Here is an 18,605-nt window from a genome sequence, read left to right as displayed (position 1 = left end):
CGCAAAGACTACGATGACAGTTATGCTCTCAAATCTCGGTTCAACGCCTCTCACTTTCCTTTTCTCTCCGGCGTAGATTCTCGCCGGGAAGCGTAACGGTTATATGACGGTCGCTTTCCAAATTATATCAATTATTAAAAAATAGAAATACCAAAAAAGGGGAGAGGAGCCATAAAACCTCTCTTCTAAATTCTAATCCCCTTTAAGAGTGGATTCACTCTCTCACTAAGAGCAACACTCTTAGCTCTCTGTCGTCTGTCTGTGTCTCTCTCTTACTTTCTCTCTCTAAAATTAGCTTGCAGGTTTTGGTGTGGGTTTATGATGAGAGAGAAAATTAGGGTTTCAGAGGGCGTCTGTGAATTTCTATGATGGTTGCTGCAGTATCAGCTACACCAAATCCGAAGACCTCGTCGCGAGAAGGGAGTCATCAGAACCCTACAAGGCCTCCTCTGATTCCTTCTGAGGCCGACAATGGGGTGGCTCTTCGAAGACCTAAGGGTAGAGAGGTTACTTCCCGCTACCTATCTTCTTCTACTTCTACTTCCACTTCTTCTTCCACGTCTTCCTCTTCGTCTTCCAGGCGCTGCGCATCTCCATTGGTTTCCAGGACCGCGTCTTCCTCCGCTGTTATGACGCCGATGCCTGCGCCTTCCTCTCTGATCAAGAGGTCGCAGTCTGTGGAGCGGAGGCGCCCCGTGACGCCTCGTCCCAATACCTTTGATTTCAGACCTGGCAATGCTGGAGAAGTGACCACCGCTTCTAAGATGTTAATTACGTCCGCCAGGAGTTTGTCGGTTTCCTTTCAGGGGGAGTCGTTCTCGCTTCGGGTTAGTAAGACAAAGCCGGCGCCGGCTAGTGTGAGGAAAGGTACTCCGGAGAGGAGGAAGCCAACGCCGACGAGAGCGGATCAAACGGAGAATTCTAAGCCTGTTGATCAGCATCGGTGGCCTGGGAGGTCGCGGCAGGTTAATTCATTGACTAGAAGCATGGATTGTACTGATGAGAAGAAGAAATTGGGTGGATCTGGGATTATGGCTAGGTCGTTGCAGCAATCTATGATTGATGAAAGAAATCGGACTCCATTGGATGGAAGATTGAATTTGGATTCGGGCAATGCCGAGTTGGGAAAGGCAAATGAACTTGTTAATGCCAATTCAGTTGTTGGATCTACTGCGACATCTGATCCTGCTGCTTCTGATACAGAAAGTGTATCTTCTGGAAGCACGTCTGGAGCACAGGAGTCTGGTGGCGGAGGTGGTGGTACTCAAGGGCGGGGTGTGCCCCGGGGGATCATGGTGCCCGCAAGGTTTTGGCAAGAGACTAGTAATAGGTTGCGCCGTACACCAGAGCCCAGCTCACCACAGTCAAAGAGCAATGGATTGAGAACACCGGCAGTCCCATCGAAGCTCATTGCGCCTAAGAAATTGTTAACTGACAGTCCTATGTCGTCTCCCCGGGGAATCCTACCTAGCAGGGGGCAGTCTCCTCTACGTGGGCCTGTTAGGCCGGCATCGCCAAGTAAGCTTGTGACAACCTCTACATATTCTCCCTTAAGGGGGATGCCCAGTCCAACTCGGGTTAGGGCAGTGGTTGGCTCACTGAATGGTAATTTGAGCAACAACCCATCTATTCTCAGTTTTGCTGCTGATGTACGGCGAGGGAAGGTGGGGGAGAACCGTATGGTTGATGCACACTTATTGAGGCTTTTGCATAACCGCTATTTGCAATGGCGATTTATAAATGCCAGGGCGGATGCTTCCTTGTTGGTCCAAAAAATGAATGCGGAGGTGCGTCTCCTCAGACTTTACAACTTACTATTTTGGAATATGTTAACTATTTTTTTTCTCTCTGTTGCAATTCTTTTGATGGAGTAATGCATTTGTTTGGTTTTTATTAGTAGCCTATGCATGGGATACTATGGTGTATTATTTGATTGCATGTCTTGACCCTTGTTTGCTTATCTGTCTTGACCCTCAGTCAGGATCTATGGATGTATTCTTGGTTACCCATAAAAAAAGTGTTCTCTCTCAATATTGATTTGGGTGCTGAACTTATTATGGGAAATTTAATTAACAGTTAACACAATATCACTTAGAACATACCGTAGTGCTGATTTCAGTGTGTGATGATGGAAAGTATCAAGTGCTAGCATTTGTGTTTTCCTACCATATTATCTACAAATGTAAAAATTTGTGATGGGGAAAAGGAGAAGACAAGAGGAAAAACAATATAGAAAGGGGGGTGATTCATGTACTGTTGAGTTTAAGCTTGATGGGTAAGGTAGCATTGACCTAATTGAGGATGTTTGTTAATAAGAGGGATTGGTATATCTATAAAAGAAAAGCCTATGAAAAAGAAAGCTGGATGACCAACTTCACTAATAACCTTTTTCTAAAATTGGAAGAGAAGAGAAGATTACTTAAATGGTGCAAAAGAAAGTGGATGAAGAAAAATTGGAAGAGAAGAGATATTATTAATGCGAGACATATTCATATACAGATAATAAGATGGCTTGAAAAAATTTTGTTGCCTACTTGACGGAACTAAATTGAAATTCTCCATGAATTGAGCTTTTGTTATCTAGGTCTAAATCAATTAAGTGGCATAAAAATGAACCCCAAATTTTTCTGGAATTTAAGAAACTAAGAAAGGGACTGTTGGGGTGCACCTTATGTTATACTCTCACATAAGGACTGTGGAATGGCCCTTTTCATTAATAAAAAAGGACTGGAATTATGAAGGTTTTGGCTTTTTACCTGCCAGGTTTCTTATTTTCTGAATGATAGTCAAAGCCATTCTCATCAACTGGTTGTGGGTCTCAGCTAGCTCTTTGATCATTTGTGATCTTCCTATTTCAAAGCCAACAGGATATTGTAACGTTTATAATTCTTTAAAACCCTTAATATAGATGCAGATACATGGGTTTATAATTTCTTTTAGCTCAAAGGAATACCATTTAATGTGTAGAATTTGATGGTTATATTTCATTTTACATGTTTCTCTACTTCTCGAGACTGTTGGCATGCAATATAAATGAATAAAACAATATTGTTGACCCATGTACGAGTTGGAACAAAATTTTGGGACTTCCATGTGAAGTTAGCACTTGATGTTGCTCCTAGCGTATCCCTTCCATAAAGGATGGAAATAAAAATTATTGTTGCTCTAATGGTGTGAAAATAAGAGGTGTATATTTTTTCTTCCTTGGCGAAGATCAATTTTATTAACAACACTTAACAAAAGGGTGCACAAAAGCATACATGGTGTGCACAAGGCACCGAAGGCCAAACAAGGTTGAGGGATACACAAAAATGGGCAGCCTTTTCTCACTTGAGAATGAGAGATATGGATAGCAAATGCTAAGCAATTATATGGTGTTCCAGAACAAAAGCCATGTAGATGCATAGCATCTTCTGTAATTGTTATAGCTAGTTCACAACTTTCAAGTTGTCAGTGCAAACTTGGTTAGTAATGAAAACTTGTTAAGTTCTTGGAATGCAATCTGGTTTGATTCACAATGGATGTTGACAGCAACTCCATCCATCTCCATAAAAAAGAAAGGAAGTTGTGAGTAACTTGAAGAAAAGTAAGCTTAACAGTATCACTTGAATTCTGGCTGTGATGATGATAATCATGATCTGTTATTTGTTGTCGTAGATTTTTATTAACCAATCGAATATCTTCTGATCTTTCGTATTACATTTTTACATGGTTCTGTTAAAGCTCCTTGCCAAACTGATGTAAAGAGGGTTTCTTAATTTTCTTTTGTAAAATCATTTTTTTGAAGTATTTCTTCTCCTGCAAATAATGTGCTATAAGATCCTTAATTGAAAGGATAAAAATATGACAAGAAGAGAAGAAAGAGAAAAAATTGTTTGTTATTATTTTTTTTTGATAGATAAACGCACAGAAATATATTAAAAATGGGCAAGAAAGGCAACCCAGAGTATATGTCAGACACATTTAAGAATTTTAATTAGATATGGTTTTTCATTTTTTTTTTCTTTTACATGCCACCTATGATTATAAATGATTATTAGGTTTTCTAAGTTCTAACTGTAGACGTATTCAGTTTTGAAAATTTAACATGGAGCATGCAATGTGTGTGTGATGGATTTTTTATTTTTTTTCCTTATGTTGATGATGTCATTACCTTCCTGAGGTACACCACATACTCATGTCCTGATTATCCTTGTGTATTCAGATAATTAGCTGTGTATCAATTCTCTTTTTTTTTTTATTTAGTTTTAACATGTTTAAATCCCGTGAGGAGTTTTTTATTTTTATTTTTTTTATTTTATCTGAATTTTCTTATTTATATCAGCAAAGCCTGTGTAATGCACGGGTAGCTATTGTGGATCTGCGTGATTCTGTCAGGGACAAAAGAAAGATGTTACAACTGATGAGGCAAAAGTTGAAGCTAACAACAATCCTTAAGGGGCAAGTAAGATCCAGCTTCAAACTTCATTCTGGTTATGCACCTCAAGAACATGCTGCATCCATTCACCCACCCACCCACCCACCCACACACACACACACACACACACACACAAGGGACACAAAAGATTTCTGGTTTTTTTTTAAGGTAAAATAAAATCTAAGAATATATTAAAAGTGCTAGGAAGAAAGATTTCTAGTTATGCTCCTTAGGGATTCATGACTCAATAAATATTTTGCTTCAGCATATTCTCATTGTTTTCTCATGTTTATAAACTTTCAATCAATATAAATCTGCTTGTTAAAATCGTTCAATGATAATTTGGATAAGGTTTTATTACTCTGAGTTGTATTTGATTATCTTCCATGTCATTTGTCTCCTCTTGTATTACTTTTTGGAGACAACTGAACTCTCTCTCTCTCTCTCTCTCTCTCTCTCTCTCTCTCTCTCTGTTCCTGAATTTTCCCAAAAGAAAGGATCCAAAGGGCCTGAGCTGTGGAATAAGAATTTGCATCCATGATTATAATTATGGGCCAAGAATGTGGAGAACACAAAATTATTCAAGGGAGAGATTCATTATCTCTGTTATGATACTGTGGCTCAATTGGAGTTGGTATCTTAAATCATTTTCATGTCTATTTGTGTTAAACATGGAATATTGAGTTGCATGCTTGTTCATAAAGATGTTTTATTACAGTTCATCTGTTGAACTGCACATGCTAAATTGATTAACTTGATGGGTGCAGATCATGTATTTGGACGAGTGGGGTCCTATGGACAGGGACCACTCAAATTCCTTGTCCGGGGCCATCGAAGCTTTGAAGGCCAGCACTCTCCGCCTTCCTGTTGTTAGTGGAGCAAGGGTATGTCTCTGTTTTATCTTTATTTTTAATATGTTATGTGACATTTCAGTTGTCCAACACATTGGCAATTTTCGGGTTTGATAAAATTTCTTATTTTTTGGCTACCTATTTCCTCAGGCAGACATCCAAAATTTGAAGGATGCAATTTGTTCAGCAGTTGATGTGATGCAGGCAATGGCATCCTCAATATGCTCTTTGTTATCAAAGGTGATCTCCTTTTTCTTTTGACTCTCATGTCTTGTCTGTTATGTTTTTTATAATCTTGATTTATTTATTCATTAATTGGGAAAAAATTCTGCTAATTTCATGATATGGGAATGTTATTAACATAATGCTGTTTCTTTTATGGATTTTTAGCTGCCTGATATTAAATAGGTATTATCATCTATATTTGGAAATTATTTTGTTACATGATTATTGTAAATTTTAGAAGCAAAAAAGAATAATTAAATAAAATATTATTACCTGGAACAGCTTTGGTACTAGATTTAATCATAAATAGAAGTCAACAACTTATGAATGCTAGTACACCTCTCATCAAGTTGAATTATTTTCTTCAGTAGTTTTTGCCTCTTAACACCTGAGAAAGAATTATAGTGAAGATCCAAATAAAATTAGGTGCCTATTATGAATTCTAGGAAAGTTATATATTACCAGGAAGTATGAATTTTGTATTAAACATTTGTATAATGTGTAAACAAAATGGCTGTAAAAAAATACTGTTTAAGTGAACACAAATTAAGTTTATATTGTTGCTGATGTACCAAATATTTTATCACAGTGCTTGCATGTTTTCTCCAACTTCGCTTATGTTTTCCCCTTCTTTTCCCCTTTTAATAGGCAAACAGAAAACATTGGCCAGCCTAAAAAAGTGGGGTGGGGGGTGTGACCTATAGTACGCCAGGATTATACAAAGGGTGTCAAGAGACTAACTAAGCAAAAAATTAATGGTACTCCATACAACCAATGAAGTTAAGCAGATAGGAACACTCAGCACCCAAACAACCTTTGGACCACATAGAAAGGAAGTGAAGAAAAAAATCTTCAAACATTGAACCGAATCCTCCATCCCACCAAACAGCCTACCATTCTGCTGTTGCCAAGTAGTTCAAAGCAACCTTCAGTTCACATTTAATGAGTGAAATATCACTTGAATCACTGTGGAAGCTGTTAGTTGCTTAAGATTTTTGTGGTGGAGTGTAAATGTGCTTATTTCAGCAATGGCTGCAATTTTATTAAGACCTTGTAAAAGCTGTTTTAGGTTCTGCTTTGTTCTGTATAGAAAATTGTTTTTGGTGAATTTCAAGAGCTTAGGAGGTCAGATGCTAGTCTAATTAGAATGTCAGAGAGCTACTGCCATTTGTTAGGTTTCAAAATCATAGCATATATCTTTTGACTTGTGAACATCTTAGTGAACCTTTTAACTGTGACTATAAGATATCTGACCTTTAATTTGTTGGATTTAAGTTCTCAAAAGAATGATTCATGTAGCCAACAGAGTAGATCAAGGGGAAATCTAGTGGATGGTTTTCATATCTTCCAAAGAAAAAAAAAAAAAAATCAGTTTATATTGGAAAATTTTGGGCTAGAATTTGTGTGGTGACCTTGCGAAGTGCATATCTTGGATCCATCAGTGCTACTTCTCTTTCTTCTGTAACTTGCTTTGAATATTTTATTATTTAGAGAGACATTAAGGTTCTCATTTTTTTTTTTTTTTTCTCTTTATTACATTTGTACTTCGTATTTCCCTTCATTATTTGTCTTTGAGGTGTGGCTCAAGTGACATGGGGTTAGGGTATGGTTGTGGGAGGTTCTAGGCTCAATTCCCTATAGGGACCAAGTATAAGTGCTTTGTTTCATTCTTCTCAAAATTTTCTTTGAATAAGTGTTTATTTAGAGTCATTAAGATTTTCATTTTGTTTCATTCTTTTCAAATTATTTTTGAATAACTCTTTATTTTGAGTGACTAAGATTTTAGTTTTTTTTTTTTTTTTTACTTGTCTTATTTTTCTGTTGTTTTTGTTGCACACCTTTTTTACTTGTCAGTAGCCTTTAGCTAATGTTCAATTAATTTGATTCTGATTTAAATCCCTAAGGATAGATAGGCCACTCATGGAGTCTCATGGAACCTACAATTGAGAAAAACAGCTGCTGCTGAGTCTCAGAACAGGTAGTTTCCATCGTCTTGTCTATATCTGGCATCTCTAACTTTTCTGGATTAAAAACCTTTGGAAAATGGTTAATCCCCTCATCTTTATCCCATGGTCTCCAGACCCCTTCACCTTCTTCAACTCTTCCTATAGCTAGGCGGCTGGTTGCTCCACTTATTCCTTTAACAATTTTTCCATTTCAGTTTTTGGTTTAGGGGGAGGACGGGTTGTGGCCTTTTTTTAAAAAAGGGTTGTCCTGAGTCAGGAGAGTCTGTAGAATAGTTGTCACAATCATCAAAGAACTAAACTGCAGGCGCCTTGAGGTGCACTGGGAGGAGCTGACTTGTTGATGGCTTGGTTCAAGCTTTCCTTTTGGGTCAACAGAGAAGGCATAATGAAAATGGGCTGGTCCAATAGCAGATTCTGCAGCTGTCAGCATTATAAAAATTACAATGAGATGAAGTCAACAAACTAATAAGAAAACATTTGTCATATTTGTTATTTTTTAATTAGTTAAATAGCATGATTTCAAATTGGTTTATGATAGTATTGAGAATTGAAGACTCTTTAGACATTACCATATCAATTGTTATACTCAATACCAAGTTTTTATAGTTGCTATGTCAAAACATATTCAAATTGTAGCTCACTAAATAAGAAGTAATTTTTATTTTTAAAAATAGAAAATGAAAATGATAAAAAAAAAATGTGATTGGTAACAAATCAATAATTGTTTGAAGATAAATTATTTTGATTTCTTTTTTCTAAATATAGACTGAAATAAAATAAAAAAAACAATTTTTTATTGATTTAGTCATTTTTTTTTTCTTGATTGATGAAGTGAATATTCGAGAAATGCAAAGTTGCTTTCTTTTTTTTGACCTTTCTGTTTTCATCATATCCGAGTCATAATGTTGTGATTCTTAAGTCATCTCACAAGTTAACTGAGTCAAAGTTTATATCCAAATTGGAACCCAAGGCATAAATGGATCACACAATACTCAACTTGGGACTCAAACTCCTTGTAGTCATAACTGAGACCATATGTATGACTTAGCCAAGACATATGGGTATCAGCCGATACTTTGAATCATATAGGTCAGTGCCTAAATGGTAGGGAAATTGTTTGGTGAGGGGGTAGGGTGAGAGTTGGGTGAATTTGGTTGTTGTGGGTGTTGGTTTGTGGGGGGTCTTTTTATTGGGTTTGGTTTGCCATGCACTGAGTTGTGTGGTCTATGGTGTTTTCTCTTTCTGGTGTAACTTGAGTTCTTTTGCAAGCACTCAAAATGTGTTGTTTGGTTGGCACTGCAGTTTTCTAGGAAAGACTAGCAAGATGGTTGGGAAAATTGGCTCTTCTTTGTATGTTTTGGCCAATTTGGAAAGAGAAAAATGGAAGGCCTTCAATGTTTTTTTTTGATAGGTGAAGGCCTTCAATGTTTTTAAATCAGATTTTTTTTTCCCTGAGGAAAACCTGTTTCTCAGAACTCTGCTTTTATGGTCTAAGGTGGCAGATACTTATTTCAGCTCGCTTGATTTTGTCAATAGACTGGGGTTGTGCTAATCCAAGAGACATATTTTTTTTTTCCCTTCTTTCTGTTAGCGTGTGCCTTGTATACTATACTCCTTGAATAATCAGGTCCATTCATCACCTATTGTTAGGCACTTTTTTTTTGTAAGATTATGTTATTTTCTGAGAAAAAAAATAGTAATTGTTCCATGATACATAGTGCTTGCACCCCTATTGTTAAGTGGATTCCTGAAACAGTGAAATTCTCAACTTTTACTGTTTAATATTTAGTTTGTTCATTGCTTCTCCTGCTCCTAAGTTTCTTTGAAATATATTCTGCAGGGTAGGACATGAATTTCAAATTTGTTCCCATACTTGGCAATAACCTCACCTTTTCTTGCAAAGTCAATGAGTCTTATCTTAACTGTATCAGTCGTTGAATTATGAAATAACAAGAATTTACGTCTTGGTCTTGTCTTGTGTGCTTTAAATGTTTACCATGTACAAAAGAAAACCTTGCAGTTTAATTGCTCATCGAAAAGGTGCTTACAGTTCGATTAAAGTTAAGAAATATTTGCTAGGTTTTCTCTTTGTGTACCCAGGTTTGGATGTAAAAGTTTACATGACCATTTTGGTTGAGAATGCATTGAGTCATACCTCACCAACGTTTTTAGAGTTTGTCTAAGATATATATAAACCAAAGTTTGTCTAAGAAACATATAAACCTATGTAATTTGAAGACTTTATTTTCTCAATTGATCATTCATGTTTCTAAAACCATTTGTCATTAATAGGTGGAGGAGGTCAACTCCTTGGTGGCTGAACTTGCAAATACATCTGCAAAAGAGCGAGCTTGTCTTGATCAGTGCAGAGATCTCTTATCAACACTAGCAGCCATGCAGGTAAGGATGGTATCCAGTTGTTTTTTTTTTTGGGCTGATAAAGAAGTCCAAAAATTTTCATATTTGTTCTTTCTTTTAAATATGTTTACCATATCCTTTTCAACCCAAGTTAGTGTTGACATTTGTGCATAGAGTTCTGTTCTCCAATATATTTTAGCTCTCTTTTCTTTTGGGTAGAAAATTTCTTGTTTTCAGTTGATATGGATCAATGTCAGAACTGACAAAACTTGTGAAACCAGGTGACGGATTGTAGCCTGAGAACTCATATATTACAACTAAATCGTGTACCATCAAGCCTGACAACAAAAGTGTAAAGCACATATCATTTGACTGCATACATTACATGCTAACATCACGTGAAACCCTTTTTATCTGAAGCTGCCAAACAGGAGGTAAAATGACAAAGAATCGAGTGATTGATTGTGGCTTGTATGAAGCAGAAGAGTGCTCATTTTAGCGTTGGGATACAAAATGGCAGGAAATTGTCTTTCTCATTTAAATTAGATTGTATACAGGTCCTTTCTCTATAGGCTTAGATGAAAGCATATGTAAATATGTGTAATGATGTTTCCAATTTCCCGTCATTCAATAGTGTCTTTCCCTGTTTTCTTTTGGTATTCATTCATTTGATCCATTTGTGCCAATGGTAGTTACTAGAGATGCTTTTTAATACTGTGGAGCACAAAGGCATAATCTGCCCTTCTTTTTACTCCTGTCCTACGGAGGTGTATTAGATTCTCAGTTGCCTTGTCTGCATATCCAAAGGAGGCTTGCGGAGCATCACACATCCCTGTCGAGGTTTCAGGTTTCAGGATATTGATCGGATTTGATTTAGATGTACTCATTGCATAAACATTTGTGGGTCAGGATTTAGGTGATTGAATTAGACAAAAGCTGATTTGAGGATATGGTAAATTGAATAGATGGTGACTCATATAGGGATGGGATCTGGTCTAGGTCCATCCGCTGGGAGAGTTACCAGTTATTGGGAATCTATAACAAAGACAGGTATGGTTGGGGTTGGGATTTTAAGGTTTTAATGTGTATGGACCTATAAATATGAGTCAATGTGGTAGGAAATTTATCAATGGTGGACCAAATTGGAATATGCAACCATTATTACCAGTATACGGATGCGCTACAATTCCTAATATGGAAAATCCGCCGAATGGTGTCTGATGGACCCATTTGTTTCTAGTGTATTTCTCTAAGCCAATATAAGCACACGGGAGAATGATGAATGGAGACAGTTGATAGCTGTATGCGGGGTGGTGGCGAGGGAGGGAGTGGTGTGTAGTTGTGACTTGTGATTGAGAATGAGGACTGAGGAGTGAAAGTGGAAAGGAGGCGGCTGTGGGATCCACAGCAGATGCGGCGAGACGTATGACAGCGAATCTGATGGGTAAAATTTCAATTGCCCTATGGATGGCTATCTTTTTTCAAATGGGAGATGAGAAAAGAAACCTAGTTGAGGTGAGGGGGTAGGGGGTAGGGGGTAGGGGGGTGTAGGGGGTTAGGGTTGATGCCGTGGATCCCACTTCCAACGGAGGAGGATTTTATGGAGGAGGCTGACGTGCTTCCCACCATTTTTTGCTTTGCTCGGGTCCCACCCCACCCCCCTTCCTCTTCTCCTTTCAGTTCATCCCCTCCTCTCTGTGAGAGTCAGTTCCCATCTCCATTGCACTGCATCTCTTCCCCGTTCCTGTTTTGGCTAACCATCCCAATGATGATATGACTATTGACTCAACACGCTTTTCTTGTGAATTTTGGTGGAACCAGCAGAACTTTTCTGTTCCAAAAAGTCGACTGCCCACTGCCGACTGCTTGTCTGTGATTTCTGCTTCCCAATTCCAAGTAACTTCGACCATGTTTTTTTGCCCGCTTCTCAATTAGTGACGTATTTTTAATCGCTAACCCTCTCCTTGAAAGCTTTTCACTAAAATGGGCGTTGAAAATATATTTTTTTGTACTCTCTAGTGTTTCACATTTAGTCAATGCGAAAATATTGGGTGAAACAAAATCTTCAATCTAATTAAGTTTAAGGATGTTTGAAGGTTGAAAAGGGAGGTTGGGCGGTTGGAAGGCTCATAATTCATTCCTAAATTATGGATTGGGGAAAAACCTAAATCTTTGAGTATTCACCAACTCCACTCCTCCAAATTAAAAAAAGGCATGATTAAACCCTTAATGCGCCCTTTCCCCTTTTCCTATACACCGTGTCAATTCATTTGTTATTTTGACTTTGATAAAAAAAAGAAAGGACTTGAGATGCTCAATTCCATTGGTGCTTGAGCACCTGTTATTTACCACGCTTTCATTTGCATATTTTACATATCTTAATGTCTTCTTATCACACCGTGATTCGCGGTAAGTATTCTGTTCATTTGTTTATACTCAAATAAACTCAATTCCCATTTTTTTTACTGAACTCGAAATTGCTGCGTATGAACTTCATTGCAAATCTTGATAACCTTTAAAGGATCATATGGCACCTTTTTGTTTTTTTTAGAAGAAAAACTTCTAATTCTATTATCTTCTTTTCTTAAACATTTTAACTGCAAATATATGTATTTATTTTTTTCCAAAAAAATAAAAGAGAGAGGGGAGAAGGGCCAATAATAAGTGAAGAGGGTCTGAAACATGCAAGCGTCCAGGTGGTCTAAACAGGGGCAATATGACAGCATGTACGTGTCGAATGTTGAGAGAGTGGCGCAGTGGCACCGTTGCACCGTTGGCCACCCGCTTCTAAAGTCAAGTACGGTTCCGGACAACTCCATGGTGGCTTCCACACCTACTCACTAACTGACAGCCCACACCTCACTTTTCCCCCATCCAATTTCATCCCACGCCCACCAGCTCCCAATTCCGATCATGCAACATGGTTCGAATTTCCCAAAATTTTATTCATAAGAAAAAGAAAAAAACAACTTTTACATTAAGACCACTCACTGAGTCCTAACTCGCCGGCAACTTCAACACCAAAAACCTCTGCTCAGATAAAAAGGTTGAGAAGCTTCCGCTCTTGGCATCCAGACATGTTACGATCATCGTCACTTCCATCGTAGCTCATCGTTCCTGATGATCCTTCCGAACAAAACGATGTACCCGACCTCTTCCCTCTCCCGGCGTTGATCTTGTTCGAGAAGCGCGCCGTCGCGGAGATTCCGAGGTGAGGCGGTTGAGTCTCAATTCTTTTGGCTTCCTCAGAGGCATTGTCACGCATGAACGGTTTCGACAGCGAGTATGCGTCACGTAGCTTCCACGCGTCGGTACAGAACGTTGCAGAAGCTTCATCGAAACCCGGTTTGATCGGTCCGGCCAGAATTTCGGAAATCGGCCGCAAGGTGCCTCCGGCGAGAACTGTGTCCACCGCTGCCTGGCACACGTGCCAATTACCAGTCCAGAGAAGACCGACGGCGCCGTTCACTGGATTCACCGTGCGCCCACAGGCTTCAAACAAAAGAGACTGAAACAGAGCTGAAAGAAACCGCGCATATGAACAACAACAAAGGGAAAGAAAAAACAAAAAGAAAGCATCTTTATAAAACATTTTCCAAAAACGATAAAGGAGAAAAGAATAGATTGAAAAAGCATACCAGGCCTCTTGTTCTCGGGCACCGCAGAAATGAAGGACATGAGATCGCTGCGGCCGAAGAACTTAGAGACGAACAAGGTGGCGTAGCCTTGAGCCTCAGGGTTCTCGATCCATTGGAGGCACGTCCTCAGAATGCATGAGTCGCTGCATCCCTTTCGAAGAACGCGGCACCCGTTGCAACTCATCTCCCCTGACCGTCAGATCTCCTCTCCCCCGCCCCCAGCCCCCAGATTTCCGATCCGACGGTAGTAGGAAATGTGTTTCTTGAGTTGGAAGCAAAGAAGAAAGTGGGGAGGAGGGAGTGAGGCTTGGAGGACGTTAAGAGAGAGGAGGATAGTGGCCAGTGGTGGGGTTAGGTTAAAGGTAACTGTGGTTAGGTTGAGTTTGATTGACGGTGGAGTCTATGCTGCTGTTGGAATATCTTCCAAACTCTGGGCACGAGCGGCTCCGTGTTTTCGCGGCCATCTCCTCTTCTAATCTCCACCATTGGATTTTCGCATGCGGTTGCTTTTCAAGTTTTGTTTTCTTCTACTTTTTTGGGTAAGGATATGATTATCTCACTCTCTCTTCTCTCTTCTCTCTTCTTTATTTTATTTTTCTCATTTATTCCTCTTTTGATCACTTCTTCGCATCCACTCCCTGTTCTCAACAAAAAAAAAAAAAAAAACTCAAAATATTCTGCGTATTAATATGCTTCGCTCACCAGCACACACATATCTTATTCACCCTCTATTTATTATGCTCAAAAAACCTTGTCAACTAATGTCATTTGGGTGGGCACCCACTTTGAAACAAGGGTGCACTATGATTTGCTTTCACCATTCTTCATTTCCTCTTTCCTATAAATCCACTCAAATTTTGTTTCTCTTTGCTCATTGCTATCATCATGATCCATTTTCCCCATTTTCCATCACCGTCCATACCAGATGGAATGAATCGGAATCTACTACACACTACCAGCCAGTGAATACTAGAAATTTGAGAATTATAAAAACCACCCATCACCCCAGCTCCCCTGCACCTCTCTCCTCTAATTATTTACTCTTAATCGGGCTCGAAAGAACCCATTATTCAAACTCAATCACTTGGGCACTTATTTTGTCTCCATCACTCTAGTAATACGCAGAGTTCCAAGGGATAACCCAGGCAGCCCATCAACGCCTTTTATCACCACCGGCAATAATCCTTGCATTATTATTATATATCTAAACACATAGAATAATAAGAAAGTTCCCACTTTGGGAATTTTCCAGTGGACCATGGTTTAGCGTGGTCTTGATTCATAGGTGATGATGAATGGTCTTAATTCATTCTCCAGGGTTTCTTACATGATGTCCAAACATTGTAATACCCTTGAGCTTGTTGTTTGTTTGTCACACAGTAGTACTCTTTTGATATTGTGGCCCTTTACAATTCAACCTTCCAGGTATGAATATGCAAGTATTCATGGAAACTCATGCACGGAATGACCTTTGAATTAGTTCACCTCAAAAAGCCAGGCTGATCAGTAGCCCATTCAGAAGATTTGTTGGATAAAAATGTATTTTTGGCCAAAACTTTAGATTTTAGATGTTTTCACAACTTCAGCTGAGTTTCCAGACAAGAAAATATGTCCAAGATGCCTTAAGTGTCTTGGTGGTTCTGGAAATTGATTATAGCATTCTAAACTCTAAAGTGGAGTAGGTGCATGGAGGCATCTCTATACTGCTTTGCTATTGTCTTTACAAGAAATCCGGGAGTGCATTCCAGTAGACTCCGTTTTATGCACAATATTTGTCAAATTTGGTGTTCTTCAACCATGTGAATAATTCTGGAAGATCGCATCCTAATGTTTAAAATTGCATGAAGGAAAAGGAAAGAGAAAGAGCACTGTTTACTGTTAGAAACACACTTCACCTGGAAGTTTATTGTTTCAGTTAATGGACATGCTATACTAATCGCTAAACGTTGGTCTTGGTATGTCTGTGTTTTTCATTATAAGCATAGGGAGCAGCACTGAATAAAGTCAATTATCTACTGTTGATAATGGCGGTTTCTTGGGGTCTAAATCTTCATCAGTGGTAAGAAAAACTTTTGAACTGAAGCTAATTCCGCTGAATATTTGTCAACTCTACTTGATTTTACATGCACTCAGAACCCAACCTTATTGACTTGAGTAGTTTGAGCTTATAAATGCTGCATTTTGTTTCTAATTTTGGAAGGCAATTTTGAGTCATTTCAACAATACAATTTGGATATGTGACGATGTTAGTAGAGAGAAGCTTTAGAATGCTATTGCCGTTGTGGTTGTAATTGAAAACAACTTCCTTCCCACCCCACCTCCAATTACACTTCATTTCTCCCACCACTTTTGTACTTGGATACTTAAGTATCTGAAAAAAGGTGATTGAAAATTTGGTAAATCTGTTGCAAATAGAAGCCATTCACATACAAACTTATAATAATATTATATTGGGGAGGGCTCGTGGTTGCCATGGGGGTTGAAAGGCCATGTGGCGTCCACTAATCTCATTTGACCTGTTCACCTTGCTCCCGGTGGTCCAGTGCTAAGGAAACCATGTACTAGAGCCTAGAGACTACTATTTTGGCATTTACCACAGCCTTTTTGTCTGCAAAAGGGGCAACTGGTGACACTTCAACCGGGGAAAAGCAAAGACGGGGAATAGAAAGTGGACCAAAATACAAGTGACACGAGGTAAACGATAGTACTTGGTCTTACATTAAAAACTGCAATGGTAAATCTTGCAATGATTAAAAAAAATATAAGATTTTTATTTACCTTTTCAAGTGTATCTATTCATACGCCCCAATATTACTTTCAAATTTGTTCCGAAATTATCGTGCTTTCAAATTTATTTCAAAATTATCCTTAAAAGTAAAGGAAAAAGTGTATTGTCATTTTAATATAGGTCGACAAGTATATGTATCATTTATTTTTGGGATAATTGTGTTTTGGATTCAAAGACCCAAAAATTAAGTTTTGATCCATATAAGTTGTATAATTAATTGACATGATATAATATATGAAAATACTAATATACTCTTCAAAACTCTATTCTACCATAATATTTGACAAACTTTTCAATCTTAAATTTTTTTTTAATAATTATTTTAAAAATTTATTATTTTTAGAAAACTATTTTTTTTAAAAAATATATCATTTAAAAAAAAAAATTGACATATCTTTAGTTATTTTTTATATACACAATTTTAAATATATATATTTTCCAAAATGTTTGATTTTTAAATAATAATAATAATAATTTAATTTTTTTAAAAGGGTGTATTTTTTTCCAAATTACTAAATTATATTGAATTTTATTGAGGTTTGCAAAATGAATAAAATTTAAATTAATACTTTTTTTTTTTTTTCATAGTCAACAAAGGTCATTTATGAAAATATAAAAAATTCATATCATTATTCTCGATTTTCATACTTTCTCTGGGTCTTGGGTTTAAATGGTAAATTTATATGAATCAATGCTTAATTTTTGGACCCAATTGGGTCTAAAACACAATTGTACTTTTATTTTTCTTATTCCTCTCATATCAACTTTCTCTCACATCTCACTTACCACTCGTCAATTCCCTTTTTTTTTTTCTTTATTTTCCTTTCTTACCATCATATCTATTATCACCTATTATATTTTTTATTATCATTTTTCTCTTTTTTCCTTTGACAAATTTTTAAATATGCTCATGTATTCTCTCGTAAAACTTTTTAAATTTTCATTTTTTTTTCATTCTCTAATCTTTCCATATTTATTGATTTTAATTATTTTTTAGACATATTAAACTTAAAATGATAATATATAATAAATAAATAATATAACAAATTAAATAAAAACAAAAATATATAATGGATAAAAATGAAAATATTATTCTACAAATAATATACTTGATGATTTTAAATATTAATTATAATAATACATTTGATAAATTAATATTTAAATTTAAAAAGTTTATTTTATTATTTAGAAGTTTATGATATGAGATTTATTTATATTAATGCTAAATAAAAAATTTATTTATTTTGAAAATCTTATTATATGTAAAAGTAAAAATATTTTTGTAATACTAATTAAAAAAAATGTCAAAGGAAAAAAAGAAAAATAACAGTAAAAAAATATAATAGGTGACAATGGATATGGTGGTAAGATAGGAAATAAGAAAGAAAAAAATGGAAGAAAAAAAAAGGGAAGTTGTAAGTAAGATGTGTGAAAGAGTTGATGTGAGAGGAATAAGAAAAATAAATAAACATGTAATTGTCATTAGGTATTAAAGTGGTAGGATACTTTATCATTTACTTTTGAGGGTAACTTTGGAACAAATTTGGTGCATAGAGGTGTCCATTGGATCGGGCCTCCCATTTTGGCCCGTGGCCCAGCACGCCAAAAGGTCGGGCAGGGTCGGCATAGCCCAACACTGTAGTAGGTTGGGTCGACACGACCCAAAGGAGCGGGTCATGTTGGGGTTAAAGAAACAGCTCGTCACCTACCGTGTTGGTCCATTTGGCCATTTTAAATTTCACTTTTTACTTTTTATTATATGTCAAATATCTATAATACCCCTCTCAATAATTATATACCAACTAATATTAGAGGTAAAAAAGTAAATCAACTATAGTGATGCAATTCTCACTTTTTTTTCTCCTTATTTTTTCATGTAATTTGTTGAAATATTGAATAAAAGAATTATTTTTTTATATTTCATTTCCTTTTATATTCCATTATTTTAAATTTATTTTTATTTTGATAAAAAATAAACAAATTCAAATATAATTTTTTTTACTATTTTTAAAAACAAAAAACTAACATTTCTATAAATTTTATAATTACAAACTCGATAAATATAAATGTAAAAAATAAAAAGTATAATTATTAGAGGTGTATAAAAAAAATATAATTATTAGAGTTGTTTAAAGTAACAAAAAGAAATTTTATTTAATAATAAAAAAATTAAGAAAAAATGACTTAAAAAATTAAATTAAATTTTTTAACAAAGTGCACGCCCATGGGCCACGGCCCGCTGGCATGGCATGGCCCGGCCTGACACCACACGATTAGCCCGCAGACTTATGGGTTGTGCCAGACCACCTATTTGCCTTACATGGGTCAGCCGGACCTAACACGATTTTTAAGTGGGTTGTG

The 18,605-nt window shown here is 36.7% G+C and overlaps 2 protein-coding genes across 3 annotated transcripts; one reads left to right on the top strand and one right to left on the bottom strand.

Moving 5' to 3' along the window:
• Positions 1-33: 33 nt before the first annotated feature.
• On the top strand, positions 34-10,694 carry LOC117907224 (QWRF motif-containing protein 2-like). Of its 2 annotated transcripts, none has more exons than XR_004649973.1 (6): positions 34-1,787; positions 4,325-4,444; positions 5,185-5,301; positions 5,419-5,508; positions 7,398-7,471; positions 9,753-9,827. XR_004649973.1 is itself a non-coding variant. In XM_034820685.1 (6 exons), the coding sequence occupies exons 1-6, from the start codon at positions 366-368 to the stop codon at positions 10,172-10,174; spliced, it is 1,932 nt and encodes a 643-aa protein (XP_034676576.1). In that variant the 5' UTR covers positions 36-365; the 3' UTR covers positions 10,175-10,694. The 2 variants fall into 2 exon arrangements, 1 of the variants encoding a protein (XP_034676576.1); XM_034820685.1 differs by lacking the exon at positions 7,398-7,471 and adding an exon at positions 10,100-10,694 and having other exon boundaries at positions 36-1,787; positions 9,753-9,860.
• Positions 10,695-12,742: 2,048 nt separating this feature from the next.
• Positions 12,743-13,806, bottom strand: LOC117907425 (LOB domain-containing protein 38-like). The gene is made up of 2 exons (XM_034820960.1): positions 13,457-13,806; positions 12,743-13,337 (listed from the first exon to the last, which is right to left on the bottom strand). Exons 1-2 carry the CDS (start codon positions 13,638-13,640, stop codon positions 12,853-12,855), a joined length of 669 nt encoding a protein of 222 aa, XP_034676851.1. The 5' UTR covers positions 13,641-13,806; the 3' UTR covers positions 12,743-12,852.
• Positions 13,807-18,605: the final 4,799 nt, after the last annotated feature.

Source organism: Vitis riparia, chromosome 18 (genome assembly GCF_004353265.1).
Source record: "Vitis riparia cultivar Riparia Gloire de Montpellier isolate 1030 chromosome 18, EGFV_Vit.rip_1.0, whole genome shotgun sequence".
NCBI lineage: Eukaryota > Viridiplantae > Streptophyta > Magnoliopsida > Vitales > Vitaceae > Vitis > Vitis riparia.
This window is presented reverse-complemented; position numbering and strand designations above follow the sequence as displayed.